Source organism: Acomys minous, assembly GCF_964271855.1.
Source record: "Acomys minous genome assembly, chromosome: 16".
Taxonomy (NCBI): Eukaryota; Metazoa; Chordata; class Mammalia; order Rodentia; family Muridae; genus Acomys; species Acomys minous.
Window position 1 is genome coordinate 84,926,019 of NC_140498.1, and position 18,021 is coordinate 84,944,039.

The 18,021-nt window shown below is 54.9% G+C and overlaps 2 protein-coding genes across 3 annotated transcripts in view; one reads left to right on the forward strand and one right to left on the reverse strand.

Annotated features, from left to right (window-relative positions):
* VPS37B (VPS37B subunit of ESCRT-I) overlaps positions 1-10,040 on the forward strand; it is a 28,626-nt gene extending 18,586 nt beyond the window's left edge. For both annotated transcript variants that reach the window (XM_084762042.1, XM_084762043.1), the window contains exons 2-4: positions 4,519-4,690; positions 6,954-7,036; positions 7,953-10,040. In XM_084762042.1, coding sequence (XP_084618168.1) covers positions 4,519-4,690; positions 6,954-7,036; positions 7,953-8,444 — 747 coding nt within the window. In that variant the 3' untranslated portion in view covers positions 8,445-10,040. The remainder of the gene's footprint in view (positions 1-4,518; positions 4,691-6,953; positions 7,037-7,952) is intronic.
* Positions 10,041-11,980: 1,940 nt separating this feature from the next.
* HIP1R (huntingtin interacting protein 1 related) overlaps positions 11,981-18,021 on the reverse strand; it is a 29,654-nt gene continuing 23,613 nt past the window's right edge. The window contains exons 17-32 of the mRNA XM_084762019.1: positions 17,848-17,949; positions 17,405-17,599; positions 16,339-16,486; positions 16,125-16,211; positions 15,655-15,762; positions 15,328-15,464; positions 15,041-15,151; positions 14,854-14,912; positions 14,607-14,637; positions 14,460-14,522; positions 14,189-14,289; positions 13,891-13,996; positions 13,667-13,790; positions 13,523-13,584; positions 13,229-13,435; positions 11,981-13,097 (exon numbers count right to left, since the gene is read on the reverse strand). Of these exons, the coding sequence (XP_084618145.1) occupies positions 13,050-13,097; positions 13,229-13,435; positions 13,523-13,584; positions 13,667-13,790; positions 13,891-13,996; positions 14,189-14,289; positions 14,460-14,522; positions 14,607-14,637; positions 14,854-14,912; positions 15,041-15,151; positions 15,328-15,464; positions 15,655-15,762; positions 16,125-16,211; positions 16,339-16,486; positions 17,405-17,599; positions 17,848-17,949 (1,689 nt within the window). The 3' untranslated portion in view covers positions 11,981-13,049. The remainder of the gene's footprint in view (positions 13,098-13,228; positions 13,436-13,522; positions 13,585-13,666; positions 13,791-13,890; positions 13,997-14,188; positions 14,290-14,459; positions 14,523-14,606; positions 14,638-14,853; positions 14,913-15,040; positions 15,152-15,327; positions 15,465-15,654; positions 15,763-16,124; positions 16,212-16,338; positions 16,487-17,404; positions 17,600-17,847; positions 17,950-18,021) is intronic.

Below are 18,021 nucleotides of genomic sequence, written 5' to 3' on the forward strand. Positions count from 1 at the left end.
TGCACCTGTGTGTACTCGCATTGGTGGAGGCCAGGGGTCAACTCTGGGTATCTTCATTTTCGTTTTCCAACTTACCTTTTGAGATAAGATCTCTCTCTCTCTCTCTCTCTCTCTCTCTCTCTCTCTCTCTCTCACTCACACTCACATGCTCAAACACGTACACGCACACACAGAATGCAAAGCTCACCTACCAGCTGGGACAGCTGGCCTCTCACTCCCAGCATGGGAGTTACTGCCTGTTTTACATGGGCACCGGGGATCTGAACTCAGGTCCTCTCCACCCCCTTTCCCCTCCCCCTTCCCCACTTCCACCTCTCTCATTTTTAAATTTTATTTTCCCAGAGTATTTGCCTTCTGTTTGTATTAACATCAAAGAGGTGTGGGTTTTTAATGTAAGGAAATGACTCTTTCTGTAAAATTATATGACTATTAAAAGGAATCAAGTGATTAAAAAAATCAAATGGTAGTGCAAAGTAGAAAGTTTGAAAGTGAATTAATTCCACCAGATTAGGGCAACCATGTTAACTAACTCCGGGCAATGCCAAGACACTCATGGGTAGAAATAGCCATGCAAATGGGGCCCTGATAAGTGTGTCGTGCACCGCTCGCTCATTTCTCCGTAGGAGGAGGAAAAGGAAGCTGAAGTGAAACTGAGAGCATTTACAAAAATGGTTCTTTACCACAGAAAAATTATTTCCTGAAAAGTTTTCTTTATGGTTGAGGAGGAGGATGACCTGTGGGAAAAGAGCAAGGGGCCTGGCCGCTGCCGGTCTCGTCGGCATGTGTGCTCCCGCCTGTCATGGGGCTGAGGACTCTTTTTTAAGCCTGACCTTTGCTGACTTCCTTCTGCATTCTCAGATCCGTTACTGGGCCACGGTGACCCTGCCCAGCTTCCCTGTCCCTCCATCTTGTCCCCAGTCTCTGCCAAGGTTACAAAAGCTAAGAAAGAAGGTGTGCCAGCCCGCAGGGTGCCCACTCCCGGCCCGGCTGATTGCCCTCCTGGAGGGTGGGGCGGTTCTCTGGGTGGCCGGTTAGGGTTTGCTGTCATTTGTTCACATAAATACCATCTGCTGCCCAAAGGGTTTATATAAAAACACAGCCAGTTTAACAGCCTGGCTGTCGTCGCGGGGAGTGTGTTTGTCGTCTTTTATTGGTGGGTGGCTTTGCGCTGCACAGATCCTGTCAGATGATTGTCTTATTCGCAGCACAGGCTCTTTGTTTCCTTCCAGCACTTTGTGCTATGTAGGGCAAGTGGTCCTGACTGTACCCTGTGGGAACAGGATATTTTTGTATTTGCATTTTAGAGAGAAACTAAAGCAGTGCATCTCAGTTTAGTTACATACTGGATCCCCTGAGAGTTTGGAAAAGTTTCTTTGCCTGGCGCCTCCCCTGCCCACTCCCCCACCCCCCAGACTGTCAGCTGGTAGGTGGTTGGTCTGGGTGGGGGGGTGGGGGTGTTCTAGAGCTTCATGCATGCTAGGCAGGTGCTCTGCTGCTGAGGCACCTGGCTTTTCAACCCCTCCCCCCCCTTAAGGCGCATTCTGATGCGTAGCCTGTGTTGTAAAGCCGCATTTAACAGCGCTGAGGCAAGCGCTTGAATATGTCACCTTTCCCACGCCCACATCAGGACCATGAGTTTACTGTGTTGCTTCTCCTAAGAACTTGTGGGGACATTCTGCTTTGGAAACTACCCACAGTGTGACCCCACATGCCCCCAGATAGGCTTAGACTCAAGTGACATTCTTAGAGAGCCCGGCGAGAGCGCACGCTTTGCAGCATAATGCTCCGTGTTCTTGACAACAGCTCCCTCCTTCCTTCCTACTCCATATTCTGTTACCTTCGCATTGTTGTTGTTTGATGGGAGAGATGAAACCTAGAGCCTCGCACCAGCTCTCGGGATCCCCAGTCCTGCTCTTTGATTGAGAATTGGCCTCAGATGATTTTGGTTTGTTTTCTAAGGTGGAGGGTGCATGCTGGTGGAGTCTGAGTTCCCAGCTGGTGGGAAAAAGGCAAGAGTGACCTTACAGAGAGGACGGAAGACAGGGTTCCATTGACACTGTTTTGTTCTCCAGACAGGGTTTCTCTGTGTAGCCCTGGCTGTCCTGGAACTCATTCTGTAGACCAGGCTGGCCTTGAACTCAGATCCGCCTGCCTCTGCCTCCCAAGTGCTGGGATTAAAGACGCGCGCCACCACCGCCCGGCTGATGCCCATCTTGAAGGTGTTCCTGTGTTTCTGAGTCTGCCTGGAAGGCAGTGGCTTTTTAGTAAATGCTTATGAAACCGAGAATTCCAGTGCCAGTATGGACATGTACAAGCTTCAGGAACGTGGCGGTCCGAGGTGTTTCAGTCTCAGCGCTTGGGACGTCCAGGCGGGACACAGGGCTATACCCTGTCTCAAACAAACAAGAAGAGTAATGGCACAGAGCGAAGGCCTGGGAGCACGAGCCATGTCCTGGTGCCACCTGGTGATGGCGCACCCCTTTAATCCCAGTGCTTGGGAGGCAGAGGCAGGTGGATCACTGTGAGTTCAAGGCCAGCCTGGTCTACAAAGCGAGTCCAGGATAGTCAAGGCTACATAGAGAAAAACTATGTCTTGAAAAACAAAAACAAAAAAAGAAAGACAAAGGAAAAGAAAAAAAAAGAATAGAGCCGCCGTCACAATCAGAAGTTGGTTGTTCACAGCCTTCCTGCCGGGCCACATCTTTCCATCTTGATGTTTGAGAGTACTGCATGCATGGGATTGTGGGGCATCCGGCCCTCCAGGGTTGGCCCTTCTCACTCCTTGTGGCTCCCTGGGGTCTTGTGGGAACTGTTTCGTATATGAGAAGTGCTCTCCCTTTTAATCACCGAGGAGTATTCCATGGTATGGACTCGGCACAGCTGACAGTTCTCCTGTGGGTTGCTGCAAGTTTAGATTACTTTGGATGTACAGATCTACTGGGAAATTCAAGTGTGTGTGTGTGTGTGTGTGTGTGCGCGCGCGCGCGCACATATGTGCACATGTACGTATACAGGAAGGGGCTTTGTTTCTCTGGAAGACTGGCCCATGAGTACAGTTTCTGGGTCGAGTAATATGTCCATGGTTAGTTTCATAAGGAGCGCCAGAGTGGATAGACACAGTTTTGTTTTGTTTCTTCTACAGCCATCGTAGACTCTGGTGTGGCCATCGGTACAGGAAACCACAAAGAGCTCAGGGAGCCTCTGGGGTAGATGGGGACAGGAGCCCCTCCTTAAAGGGCGGCCCTCGTTGCCAGGCTCCGCTGCCGCAACAGAGAGAGATGGAGTCTCCATGCCGCCCGCCCCAGGGATGCGCTGGCTTGTGTTTTACAGTGTCAAGCTGGGGTTCAAGTGGCTTTGTGACTGAGATCTCGCTGGTTGGTTTCCACTGAGTGTGGTCTTTAGGTCCTGTGCATCTGCTAAACAAACGCCTCCTGCGAGCTCAGGTATCCACTGCTCAGGGCTTTTCCTTTGTTCCAGGGGTTCCCCTGGTCTCCACTGTGTGTGTGTCCCCTGTGTGTGAGTGGGTCTGGCAGGAGGTGGGGGAGCAGAGGACTATCTATCTACAGAGTATGGGGAGGAAGGAAGTCTCAGCAAAAATAGCCTGGTTGGGGTGGGGCGGGCGGCAGAAAATATTAAAGCGAGGATGAATGGCAGGGTGGGGCTGAGGAGCTGCTGGTAGACACAGTGGTGTCGCCTTGGGGGAGGGGCTGAACTTAGAATGCAGAAAACAAGGTAGCGGTGGGCAGGCCCTGTCGAGGAAGTGTGTCACGAGTGAGGAAACAGGGAACCAGAGGGCAGGCCTGTCTGGCTCTGGTTTTTCCTCCTTGAACACACTGTGGCCAAGTTTTGTCCTTAATCCTTTCCACAGACCTCCTACCCAAAAGTCCACACAGCCAGCTTTCAGTACCTGTCAGAAAGCCTCGAGTCAATGAGGGGAGCCGCCGTTGTTGGGTAGGCAGTGCCTCTCCTTTTGGGTCAGCTTTGCTAACGGGACAACCCAGGAGAGCTGCTGGTGGGCGTGGGAAAGCTGGGAGAACCGGTCACTGTAAACATATTTCACTCTCTGGGCCCGGCTGGGCTCTTTTGATCTGAGGCTAACTATGAAGCACACGCTGACATCCTGCCAACGGAGCACTCTCTGATAAAAGTGGCTCTGATTTCCTCTGCCACGGCAGGAGCTTGCCCTGAACAATCCAGCCCTGTGCCTTTACAGCTGTTTACTTTCGCCAGCAAAGCGGCAGCTGTACAGAATTCAAGTCACAGTGCAGCCATTGAAGCCAAAGCCCTGTGTGTTACCATCGGGAGGGAAGCGGGCTTCACCCTTTGTGAATGGGGAGAGCGCCCACAAGGAGAAGGGCGGAGGGGCAGGAGTCTCTCTGCTTGGCTGTGCCTGCCCAGCACGTGGGCCATCAGGGAGAGCAGGGAGGGGCGTGGCCTCCTGCCCCCTCCCCCCACCAGCACTTCACAACAGGAGCTACTTCACAAGGGTGGGCTCACCAACCTGTGTGTTTCTTGCAGACGCAGACTGTTCAGCTTAACAAAGAGATGACACTGGCTAGCAACCGGAGCCTGGCAGAAGGAAACCTTTTGTACCAGCCCCAGCTGGATGCTCAGAAAGCTCGCCTGACCCAAAAATACCAGGAACTCCAGGTTCTCTTTGAGGCCTATCAGATAAAGAAGACCAAACTAGGTAACTTTTTTTCAGGTGATCTTTTGAGAGTAAAGAGTTGAAGGGAGGCTGAGTAGTGGTGGCGCACGCCTTTAATCCCAGCACCAAGGAGACAGAGGCAGGTGGATCTCTGTGAGTTCAAGGCCAGCCTGTTCTACAGAGTGAGTTCCAGAACAGCCAGGGCTACACAGAGAAACCCTGTTTTGAAAAACCAAAAAGAGAGGCTAGAGAGATGGCTCAGAGGTTAAGAGCACTGACTGCTTGCTCTCCCGGAGGTCCTGAGTTCAATTCCCAGCAACCACCCAGTGCCTCACAATCATCTATAATGTGATCTGGTGCCCTCTTCTGGTGTGCAGGCACACATGCAGGCAGAGAACTGCATACAAAATAAATAAATAAATCTTTAAAAAAAAAAAAGGAAAACCAAAAAAGAGCTGAAGGAAGTTCAAGCAATGCCCTACCAGGAAAATGACAGGAAAAGGTTTCAGACCGGTACGGCAACTGCCGTAACAAGCAATAGTGTGTGAGCCACACTGCTGGTTTAGGAGAGAGACTCTAAGTTCAAGACTCCAGCTGCTCCAGAGAGCACAGAGGAAAGGATGGGCTGTCTTCCTAACCTGGGTGGTCAGCTGACCCCCCAGTGTGGGCCTGGCTCTCAAGTAAATGGTCAAAGAGCCGTTTCGCTGAAACGTCACAGCATGCTTCATCTTTACGCAAAGGCGGAGGGACTCTCTGTGTGTGTGTGTGTGTGTGTGTGCGTGCGTGCGCGCGCACATGTCTGTGTTGTGTGTCTCATACATCCCTGCTTGGACTTGGGCTTACTTTGTAGCTGCATAGAGAGATCCTGTCTCAAAACATTTAGAAACAAAAACCCCTCCTTTAGTGAGGTCTATAGCTGCTGCTTGCTCGACTCTCTCAGCCTCTGTAACTTCAGTACAGTTACTGGCACCCACCCACCCAGAACGTAATGAAAACGTTAAAGGCTAGAACCCCACATGTTAGGGCTGGGCACCTCCTTGGAAGAGCTTCTAATGTACATGGCACATCCTTTGACTGAGGGACACCTGGCCATGTTCCCAGGGGCGGGGACACTGTGCCTATGAGAAGAAGTGCAAACACTGGGTTTTGTTTGTCTGTTTGTGGTTGTTTTTGCACAGTTGTTAGGTTGAAGAATAAGTGTCCATCTCCAGGGCGCGGGCTGGGGTGGAACGGCAGCTTCAAAAAGAAAGGAATCCCAGATGCCTCTAGGACAGGAGGCAGGGCAGGGCCGGGAGGCAGTGCTGAGAGCGAGCAGGCAGGCAGAGCCAGGGCAGTGCCGTCCAAGGGAAAGTGGACAAGGTGGAGCCTCTGAGAACATCTGTCTGGTCTGACCTGATGGGGCACTACTGGGTTTGGGGTCTTTTGTTTGTTTGTTTTTTGGGGGGAGGGGGGATTTTATTTGTTTTTTTGAGACAGGTAGTCCTGGCTATTCTGAGCTGCTTGGTAGACCAGGCTGGCTTCGAACTCACAGAGATCCATCTCCCTCTGGCTCCCAAGTGCTGGGATTACAAGCCACTGCACCCAGCCGTTCTACTAGGGTTTTATTTATGTGATGTTTTGTTTGTCTGTTTAAAGATTGGTTTTTACGTGGGTGTCTGTGAATGTATGTTCCCTGGCGTGGGCAGTAGGAACTGAACCCAGGTCCTCTGGAAGAGCAGGCTGTACTCTTAAGCACTGAGCCATTTCTCCAGCCCCTCGTGTTGTTCTAACACCCTAACGCTTCGGTGTGCTAGATTATCGCTCAAAAGTAGGATGTGATAAGGGAAGGCAGTTGAGAGAAAAAGTAAGAAATGCTCCTTTGAATGGTGACCAAGGCCTGTAGCTGCAGCCGCAGGATGTGGGTCTTGAGGTTCAGGCTACCCAACCACTTGAGTGAAACTGTATACAATACAAGAACCGGGTGGGCTGTGGCTACAGCTCAGGGGTAGACCACCTGCCTTACATGTGTGAAGCCCCCGCTTGTCCCTTAGTATGAGAGCCTGTGTGATCTGTGTTGCGGTCACATGTGGTGGGGAGCAGTGGACAGATGGTGCCTGCTGCCCTCAGGTGGGATGCTGGCCCGCTCTGCCTCCTAGAACTTGTTCGTTGCAATTACTCTGGTATATTTAAGGCTTTACTTTCAGCTTCCTGGAAAGCCATTTCCTGTTGTCTTTCTAGTTAAAAACAACTTTCTCCAACCAGGAAACCGGAAGGCATCACTATATGATGCACTGCATCACGCTGTCATATTTTTTGCTTTTCCCAGATAAACAGTCTAACAACGCTTCCTTGGAGACTCTGTTAGCACTTCTTCAAGCAGAAGGAGCCAAGATTGAGGAAGACACTGAGGTAAGGGTGGACAGCCTTAGTGGAATAGCTCAGGCTTCATGTCTGGGCTCTTAGGTCACCCTGGCTCGTCAGTGGATCTTCTTTTTCCAGGACATGGGAGCTCTCCAGCCAACAGGGGCACTTCCCAGGCACGCGGGTCTGGGTGCAAGTGAGCGTTTTGGCCTCTGGCTAGGGAACGTGCCGGGCAGGGGTCCAGTGGGCAGGGGGGGCAGTTCAGCACTGGCCCGGGTAAGAATGTGCAAGCTAACCTCTTGGGCGCCAGTGGCTGAGCATCTGCTGTGGTCAGTGAGGCAGCTGGCTGCTGCCGAGCCTTCTAGACATGGCTGGCTGGAGCCTTGTCAGGGGAGGAAGTGAGTCAGGGTCAAGTGTGTGCCTCAGTAGCAAGTCAGGGCTGGCTACACATTGCTAGGTCAGGCTATGCTGGTCTGACTAACCGTTAGGCTTTGGTGGGTCCTGATAACCACAGGTAGGGTCCTCTGCTGCTTACCCTGTCCAGGGTGAGTCATTGGTCTGGGTGCAGCCAGGTGGAAAGCAGCGGGCAAGGGCCTGGGCAATGGCCGCCTCTCTGGATTGGGAGGGCTGGCAACTCAGGACTTCCTCATTGTAAGGTGAGAGGCCTTGCCGGGCCTGCCATCTGTCTGTTGTGGTTCTGGAGGGTGGAACCAACAGCAGGACCACCCACCTCATCTTCCTGGGCCTCTGCTTGGTGATGGCTCCTGCCAGCATCACCCAGGCCCAAGCATACCTCCAACCAAGGTCTGCATCTCTGAGCCTGTGACGTAAGTCAGGCACCAAGGAGTATTCCCAGGAGAAGGCGCCCTCCAGGGGGCCGAGAATCTCTTTCCTTTTGCCTGGACTGTGAAGGGAGCCTTCTTCCTAACAGTGTGCCTAACTAGGTTTCTCCTGCTTCTTATAGAACATGGCAGAGAAGTTTCTAGATGGCGAGCTTCCTCTGGACTCCTTTATCGATGTCTACCAGAGCAAACGGAAGCTGGCACACATGCGACGTGTCAAAGTGGAGAAGCTCCAGGAGCTAGTGTTGAAGGGACAGAGACTCCCACAGGCTGGTGTGCCACTACCACCCAGGGCGCCCGAGCCATCACCTGCCACCTCCCTGCCCTATCCCCCTCTGGAGGCCACCGGGCTCCCTTCTGTGGTGCCTCGGCGCATACCCCCACCTCCACCCCCGGTGTCTACAGGACAGATAGCCACCCCGTTCACTGCGGCCATGGGCTCAGGACAGGCTTCTCCATACCCAGGATTACAGTGCCCACCTCTGCCTCCCAGGGTGGGCCTCCCCTCTCAGCAAGGATTCTCTGCACAGTTGGTGTCACCGTACCCGCCAGCCCTGCCCCAGAGGCCCCCTCCACGGCTGGCTCCGCACCAGCCAGGCTTCATCCTCCAGTGAGCTCCTGCTCCTGTTCATCCTGCAAGACATCCTCTGCCTGCTGTGCCGAGCTCGACGAACAGAGGCTGTGAGGTCCAGCATCTGTGCCCAGGGCTTGGGGTGCCCTGGGCCAGTGTGTCCATCTGAGTGTAGAACTGTAGGTCTGTGGTAAGTAATAGCAGGTTTTATACACCAAGGGCGCTGTGCCTGCCAGGCCACAGGCTGCCACGCCCATTCATCACATTGGTCTGTGTTCTGGGTGTGATCTCTGAGTATCTAGTGTTGATGGACTTGTGTGTTTGGAAAGATAAACCTACCCCCTTCCGATTTAGAATCGTGGTCCTCCCGTTGCAGCTTTATTTAATAAGCATGGTTAATTATATGTATTATTTTCAAGTCTTGGCCCACCAGCTGCCATGGCGCTAGTAAAGGCTGGTTTACACCGGCCAGGCCACGCTGGGCAGCTGTGCTGTTTGTTGAGTCTGTGCAGGGCAGGTCATCAGAGTCACCTCCTGCTCCTGCCAAGCTGGATCCTCTCATGGTTCAAAGCCACAGACAGAGTTTGCACTTGGCTGCTGTGTCAGAGGCCAGGGGAGCTGTGCCCCGGGTGGGAGGCCAGTGTGAGCTGGACTCTGCCCATCCCTCTTCTCACACCTCAAACCGCATGATGGTTTCTGTGAAAAAAATACTCAGTGTTTTTACTACACTTGTAATTTTCCTGTTTTATATTTCAAAAGAAAACTTTTTGACATTCTGAAGACCATTCAGGGAAACTTTTTTAAAAATACAGATACTGTTTTGAGCTGGTTTAAAATGCAGATTTATTGAGTGCCGCTTCCTGTCAGGCAAGCAGTGCACGGTCACATCCGGCAGTGCCCGTGCTGTGCCTTACTTCACTTGGTGCCAGGGCTCAGATGCCTGCAGTGTGCCAGCCATGGCTGCCCTGCCGGGCCCACAGTTAGGCAGGGCTTTGGCGGGCCTCGTTGCTTTGTGACAGGTCAGAGAAGGTCCATCCACCTTTAACCGGAATGTTCTTGGGCAGTGTTGGCTGCCGTGGCCAGCCGGCAGTGCTGCAGGTGTTGACCGAGGGCGTGGAAGGGGAAGGCCCACCCCACAGGATTGGCGGCAGCTGCTCCTTCCTTTCTGGGATCTCATCTGCAGGTGCCACAAATGCAGAGTTCCCAGGCCACCCCCCTCCAGGGGGAGGGGCAGCGCCCTCACGGGTTCCAAGAAGGCGGCCATGTGCCTGTGGGTAGAACTTAGAGCCGTACCGTCGCACTGCCAACTGGCTGCAAGCCAGGGCGGGAACCGGGCAGAGCTGACTAGAGAGCCTGTCCCCGCTGGGCCACCAGTCCTATAGTCCTGGTCATGGGTTTGGACTCTACCCTACTGGAACTATTCTGTCAAGAGACAAAAGCTGTATGTGCCACCTTCATACCTCTGCCACCAGCTGCCATCAGGAACGCCCACGGCCCAGTCATGGGCTGCAGCCACTTGGGAGCTCCTGGATGATATGGTGAAGGGGCCACCAGGCTGACTTTGTGATCACTGCCCAGGGCCTTATCTGGCACCAGGGCTGTAAAGCTGTAGACGTCTTAATAAATTGAGAATTATTCATTTTGGTTTGTTGGATTTCTTTCTTTTCCAGCCGGCCACTGCTTTAGTTGGGTGTGTGTGTGATGTGGTCTAGTATGTCAGTGGCTGTTACTAGGGCTACAAACAAAAGGCATGCTAGCTGGGCAAAGACAGGAGGATTACTGTAAGTTCCAGGCCAACTAGGGCTACTCAGACCCATCTCAGAAAACAGCTGTGGTTTGGTTTGTTTTAAGCCAGATGGCAGCAACAGGAAAATGTTCCTGACACAGGACTGTGTCTTTGCAATGGGCCACTGTGTTGAGGACCTCGGGGCACCGCTGACCCTAGTCTCTATCCACAGGCTATGCAACTGAATAACTAGGACACTGGCCGTTTCCAGGTCTTAACATTTGTTTCAAGGAAGCCCACACCAAGTGCCACCCTGTTGCAGTGAGGAGGCACCTTAGCTCCTGCGCCTTTGGGTACTTGCCACCCCTGGCTGAACTGCATGCCTGTGTGACTTTCTCTGTGACTTTGTGTGCCTACTGTCCTAAGCTATGTTTCTGATCTCATGTGCCCACTGCCCCTGGTTGAACTACAGTTCCCTGGGCTCTGTTGCTCTCTGCTGTGCTGTGTTGCTGGACCACAAGGCCTCTAAAAGAACTTGACTCAAGAGCAGCCCTGTTCAAGCTGTCCCATCCTCTGAGGAGGATGCTTACCTTACGTACACAGCCCTCTGATGACACACACCCTGAAAAAGAATCTATCTGATCGGGGCTGGAGAGATGGCTCAGAGGTTGAGGTCTGCTCTTCCAGAGGTCCTGAGTTCAATTCCCAGCAACCACATGGTGGCTCACAACCACTGATAGTGGGATCTGATGCCCTCTTCTGGTGGGCAGGTGTACATGCAGATAGGGCACACAGACTAAATAAGTAAATCAATCTTTAAAAAAAAAAGAGAGAGAATCTGATTGCTTCCTTCACTGTGGCTGCTGGCTTATAGCCAGATTTGAAGTCCCTCCTGGTAAGTGTGTTGCACTTTCTCAGTGATTTATTTAAAGCAAGCTGTATTAAATACTAAATATTGACCAAGAGATGGACTTTGGTCAGGACCACTCCCTGGGATTTATGAGCCTTTATGAACTCAGACCTACTGGACCCTTTTCTCTCCCTGGGGCCCTTTTTACTTATGAGTGGAGCCAAGGAGAGGTGGTGAATGATGGGGGGTTGACTTCAGCCCCGATGCTAGGTCAGATGGGCCCTTAGGGTCACTAGTTACCTTGGACCAGTTTTCTCTGGTTTGTATATACAAACACTCGAAAGTGTTCTAGAGCGCTCTAGAAGCTATTCAGAGCTGGCGGCTGGCTCCATTATCCTCACACTGGAGAGATTGACTGCAAAGCTCTTGCACAGGCACAGACTCCCAGCCTGCCTGGTAAGCTGGCTCTGTCTGGAAAAGGAAGGTTTGACTATCTCAACGGCATGCACCATCCTGTGTCCTATGCACGCTGAGTGTGGGGACGAGGAGCGCCCTGGGAGTCACCTCTGTTGGGGCTGCGAACTGAATGGTGCTCTCTGGAAGCCTGTGTGTGGCATGAAGGTCAAAGTCCTCGCCCACCTCAGCTCAGCCCCCGGAAGACTGGAAACTGTCAACTGTTAACACGTGGTCTCAGATGTGGCGTGCTGGCATTAACCACTGGTAAGGCCCGAGAAAGACTGTGGAATAGCAGTGTCCTCAATTAGGGAGGCCTTGGGGGGTGGGGGGAGGGAAATAGCTGGTTCAGCCTGTAGGAAAGGGTGGCCCATGCTGTAGCCGTCTACAGAAAAGCTGGCGCCTGGTGACAGCGCTGCCAGCTGCACTAGTGAGGCTCTTTGTGCCCTCAGGTTCCAGCGTCAACTGCAGATACCTTCACAGGGCTGGACAAGTGTGTGTATCTCTGGAGAAATGAACAGCCTGGCAGAGGCCCTCACCAGGGCAGTGGTGACAACAGTCAGTGTTTTATTGCCAGTGGAACTCAACACGGAGTACTAGACACAGGGCACAGGGCAGGCAGCTGGAGGGAGGCTGGGCACTTGTCCCAGTCCAGCTGCTGGCTCTATTGGTGGCCTGGATATTCTCCCCACCCACCCACCAACCATCCCCCCTCAGGCTCAAGAAACACAAATGTATTAAAACTGGGGGGGGGGGCAGGCAAGGCTAGGCCTCCAAGTCTGGGCCGCTCCTCTGAGGGCCCATCAGGACTTCCTGAGCCCCCAGAAACGTGGGCCTGGCTTCTGCTTTTTTTTTTTTTTAAATAGCTCCCTAGAGAGCTGAGTCCAGCTTTAGGAGGGCTGGACTCTACCCATTGGGTGGGTAAGCAGCCACACTAGTGGAAGCAGCCAGGCCAAGAGAAGGGAAAACAGGAAGTGGGGGGATGGAATGGAAACTCAAGGGTAGAGGCAGCACCTGAGGCAGGCTGCCCACAGGCACAGCCCAGCAGCAGCCTAGGCCACTCTGTTGCCAGGCTCTCACACAAAGCCTGGTCTCCTGGGGCTCCCAGGATGGACGCCCTAGCACCAGGACCCGGGAGGATGACACAGGCCAGCCCACCTGCTCTTCTCTCAAGAGCCACAGGTCATCCCTTTGTCCCGGCAGCCAGCAGGGACCCTCTTTCTGTTCAGTTATGGCCTCAGGCTTTTTTGAGTGAGAGGCAGGGAGGCTCCAGGCTTATGTGGCCTTTTACCAGTGTGCTGACTAGACTTAGAAAAAAAAAGAAATAACTTGCAATAGTCAAACCATCCCAGATGTTCACTGCAGAGCTGTGGCTCAGGCCTGCTGGGTCCCGGCTGCTCTGGGCAGTTCCTACTGAAGATAAATAGACTCACATCCTGATGAACTATCCCCACAGGGCCCAGACCCCTTGGGCAGGTGAAGGCTGGGGCCTTGGGGATACTGCTTTGGGCTCCAGATGCAGGAGTCTGAGGCCTCTCAGAGGCCTCTTGACCATTGCCGGACAGCCACACGGGGCCCAGGCATGAGCAGCAGCCATCCTGCTGAACAGCTTAGGGGGCCTAGTAGTTCACAAGCTGAGCTGGGTAGACACCATCCTTTTTGTCGAGCTGCAGGGGTCAAAGACAGGGGCTCAGTAGATGAGGCCAGAAGCACACCTACCGTCCAGGTGTGGCCAACCCCCTCCCCTCCCCCTCCCCCACGAGCTCTCCTTCCCTAACCCTGCACCGATGCCTGGCACCTGGCTGTCCTGCCTGGGGGCTATGTTGGGTTTCTGCGCCAAGGGTGGCTTCTTGGTGGCCCCACTTCGGGGAGCTGGGCTGGGTCTGCTGGGCTCTTCCTCACCAGGTGTCCCCATCGCCCCAGCCAGCACATAATGCTGTTTCCGCAGCTCCCCCAGCCGGACACGCTCTGCCTCCAGTGTCTTCTCCAGCTCCAGGACTCGCACCTGCGGGCCATGAAGCCAGCTCAGCACTGCCCGTGAGTCCCAGAGGGCGGGGCAGTCCCTGGCAGCTGCGGGCATGAGGGCACCCACCTGGGTCTCCATCTCCTGCTTCTTCAGCTTGATGAGGGACAGGCCAGAGAAGTCCATGGTGTCTGTGGTCACGGGGAAGAAGTAAGTAGCTGAGTGATCCCTGCCACGAGCTCTGGGAAACCCCTTTAATACCCAAGCGCTCGCCTCTGTCCTCGATCTGCTCCTGGCCCGATTTGGTGGAGGCCACCACGCTGGCGGCCCTCTCATTGACAGTGCGGGAACACTCCTGCAGGCGGCTCAGGTGTGGACTGTGCTTGTCAGCTTTTACCTGCAGGGAGCAGAGGGCACAGGTTTGTTGGCCATAGGAAGCAGGTGAGGGCCCAGGCCTGGCACAAAGCCTGGGGCGGCAGGCATCAGCACATGCTCACCTTCGAGGCTGCCACCAGCTGGGCAGTGCTGGCTGCAATCTCGTGTGAGCAGACAATGAGTTCTTCGTATTTGCCCATATGAAGAACGACTTTGTCGGCTGACTCCCTGAGGGGTGGGGGCCAGTCAAGGGTCTGTGTTTCTGAATCATGAACAGTAGGGCAACCCCCCACACACACAGACACACACATACACACACACAGACACACACACACACAGACACACACACACACACACACACACACACACACACACGACCTTAGCACCTTGCCCACCCTACCCACACCTGGGGCGACATACACCAGCTGTGTGGCTCCCCAGCCCACCGCCTTAGAGGCGGAGATGAGGCCTTCAGTCCACCGTGAATTCTTGGCATAAAATTCCTGCTGCGAGGCTGCCCCCTAGTGGCAATGAAAGCACAAGACAAGATGGTCCAATCAAAGACATTTCAGATAGCCCACGGCCACCCTGAGGTGCGCGGGACTTCTAGCTGTGGCAACAGAAGCTATGTTGGGGGGGGGGGGGTGCCATGCACAAAGGGGACAAGGGGCTATGTCTGTTTCCGGCTCACCCTGCCGCTCTCCACAATTTCCTTCTGTAGGCTGGTGGAGGTCATCACGAGGAGCCGGATGGCCTGCCAAGACCAAGGTGTGTGTGACTCTCGGGGCGGTCCTGACACAGAGCCTTTCCTGGGGCCACACGCATGCACCACACTTACCTTCATCAGGTCTGTACAGGAGTTGAGGATCCTGAGGAGCAGCAGGGAAGAGAGAGAAGACAGCTCTGTGGTGTGGCTTTGTGACGTCATGCAAGGCTCGGCCAGAGCAGGGCAGGGGTAAGCGCAATCTCAGGGCCCGCCCCCTTGGGGTAGGGGCGGCGCTCAAGGGCCCGGGGAAGGTGGAATCTGCTCATGGATCTGGGGAAGTTGCCTCCGGCTGGGGCTTTGGGGACCAAGAGATGCTCACCTCTCATTGACCTCCAGTTTCACCCCCGAGCTCTCATGGCGGGCCTGCTTCATCATGTCCTACACCCGGTGACAGAGAATGAGCCAGCAGATCCCACGAATGTGCTATCTGTCCCTGCTCGGATGCAGCCTCTAGCCCCTTTAGTTCCTGCGGGAACCGGAGGCGTCCTGACACACTCAGCCCTCACCTCAATCCTCCGCACAGCGTCCTCAATGGCTGCAGACGTGGCCGCCATCTCCTTGTCAACCATGGCCCCTAGCTCCTCTTGCCGCACATCCAGGCTCTTAGGCTTCAGGTCCTGGGAAGACGTAAACGTCAAGACAGGTAGATTCAACCTCACGGAGGCCCAGGGAAGGACGCACAGGGGACAGCAGGCTAGGGTGGCGGTGTGTGCGGGTCCAGCCCCGTTTACTGAAGCTGTAGGCTGTTAGCACCCCCTCAGCCCACGCTCAGGGCCTTGGCGGCACGCCTCACCTGGCCCAGCTGAAGAATGCCCTGCAGGGGGCCCCGCATCACGCTGGGCTGTGCCCTCGGGAGCACTGTGCGATCCTGCAGCTGACCCATGAGCTCGAGGGCCCGGGCTCCACACTCCCTGCACGTGTCAATCAGGCCTGGGGGTTAAGGGAAGTCTGTGAGGGGAGGCTCTGCTTAAGAGTCTTGGCTAAGGTGCCCACATACTCCGGCGCAGGGCCTGACCCAAGGGCTTGCCCACGGGAAGGTCCTCCTTTCCCTTGCACACTGTGAAGACCTTTGTGTGAGACGAGATGAAGCAGCCAGGCCCTGCCGCCAGGATCTACTTACGGTCAGCAGGGTCAGTGGGGGCCAGGTGGGAGGTGGCTCCGCCATTGACAATGGTGTCCGCGGCCAGATGGGAGAAGCGGGTCAGGGCTGCCACCAGGGCAGAGGCATCTGCAGGTGGATGAGGCCGAGGTTGTAAGTGAGAACAGTGAGATGTTTGTGTTTTCTCACTGAGCCTGAGCCAAGGCTTCAGCACCCCAGTATACGGACGGGGACAGCAGGGACGCTGGGATGGCTAGGAGGCTGCAGGTCAGTTACCAGGCAGAGTCAGGTGACTCCAGGCCCCTTACTCCCTCCACGTCCTGCAGATGCCCACTGTAAATCATAGTTAGCAGGAACAAGCCTCTGAGGGGCAACAAACAGGCTTCCTGAGGGGGTGCCTGTCACCCGAGAACCCATGCACTAGGCAGCCCTAGCGGCAGGAACCCTACAGGAACCACAGGTCCACTGTACCTCCCTCCAGCCGGACGCACCTTCAGAAGATGCCAGGTACTGGGTGTGGCCTTTCTCCAGGGCACTCACGGTGTCCAGGGCTGCCTGGGCTCGGCTCACCAAGTAGTCTGCAAGCACAGGGAAGAGTGTGCGCCCTCAGCCTGCTGCCACCTGCTTCTCGGGACCGGGTGACAGGAGCAAGCATCACAGGTGGATGAGCAGCACTGAAGGGCGAAGGTGCCCTGGAGCACGCACCTGGGGAGCTGGTGCAGCGCAAGTGCAGGGGGTCATCCAGCTTGCTCACTGCATCCTGCAGAATGGCCTCCGCCTCGGCAGCCGCGCTGCGCAGCACCGCAAACTGCTCTTCCAGCAGCTTCTGCCGAAGCCCCTGCTCCTGAGACTCCTGATGGAGAGGGAGTGGGACCTTCAGACCCCCTCAAGGCCCAGGATGGACAGCGGGCAGCAGACCAGGGCTCGCTGACGCCCTCTTGGGAAGGATGTGCTAGTCTAGCTAGGAGGGAGACCTTTAGACCATCTCCCTAACCCCCAGGGCTTGGATGACTCCTAAGGCGGGGCAGGGATGACCAACAGCTCAGTGAGAAACCCGGCCAGGACCTGAACAGGCTTATTTCAAGCGGCCACTGAGCACATGAAAAGATGCTCAGCGGGCTGGCAAGATGGCTCAGCAGGTCAAGGAGCCTTCTGCCAAACCTGATGGCCTGAGCTAGGAAAAACTGGTTCCTGCAAGTTCTCACTGCAGGTTCTCTGACCTCCACACATGTGCCCCCATCCTCAAACACAATAATCAGAACTTTAAAGAATGGGTATTCAATCTCATCAGACAAGTAGAAAATGCAAAGCAAAATCACAATTAACCACCCTGAGGGACAGGACACGACCCGCACTCAGAAGGCTGAGCACAGGAGGACTACCCTGAGTTTGAGGCCAACCTGGATTACACACCCTGTCTCCAAACAATAATCAAGAGCTCAGTACCCAGGCAACCGGCTGCGATGAGAGGACAGTAAAAAATGGTGGCAAGAATGGAGCACTTGGAAGCCGGTTCTTTTTAGTTTTTTTGAGACAGAGTTTCTCTGTGTAGCCCTGGCTGTCCTGGACTCACTTTGTAGACCAGGCTGGCCTCGAACTCACAGTGATCTGCCTGCCTCTGCATCCCGAGTGCCACAACTGGCCTGGAAGCCGGTTATTATCCCTGAGGAGAGCTGAGACTGTCTCAGCAGAAGGGATGTCAGGCTGAGCCCAGACAGATGGCTGACTCACACCGCAGGGGGAGCAGGTGCCAGGCGGAGGCCACTTGTACCTTTTCTGCCAGCCGCCCCTGAAGCTCGTTCTTCTCCTGGGAGCTGCGCTGCTGCTCGTGGCTAAGGGCCTCTTCCTTCTCCCGCACCAGGCTCTGGGCAGCCAGCAGCTCGGCTTCACGCTGCCTCACGGCTCCGCTCAGGGCGTCCTTCTCTGCAGTCAGTGTGTGCAGCCGGGAGTTCAGCTCTGACCCACTCTGTGAACAGGAAGGGTGTCAACAGCCGTGCCGACCCTGCCTGGCCGTACCCTGTGCTTACAGCCTACCCCTCACCGCGTGCCTCACGATCACACTGCCTCCCAAGACGCTCTCCCTGAGGGTCAAGGCTACACGTGGCCGCCTTGAGGAGCCACTGCCACGTAAGTATGGCCTAATCCACAAGCAAGGGGACATGACTTGTCCCAGCCTGATCCCAGCACTGCGCCAGAGCCCGGGCTAGCAGGCACCTGCTCGGTGCGGCTCAGGGCCTCCTGTGCACGGGCCAGCTCTCCTGTCTTGGCTGCCAGCTCCTGCTTGAGTCTTTCCAACTGGTCACTCTGCTCTTCCATCTAGGACAGGACAGCGTGTCAGTAGGGCAGCCGGGCTTGGAGGATGTGGGGTAGGATGGGGTGTCCCCTGTC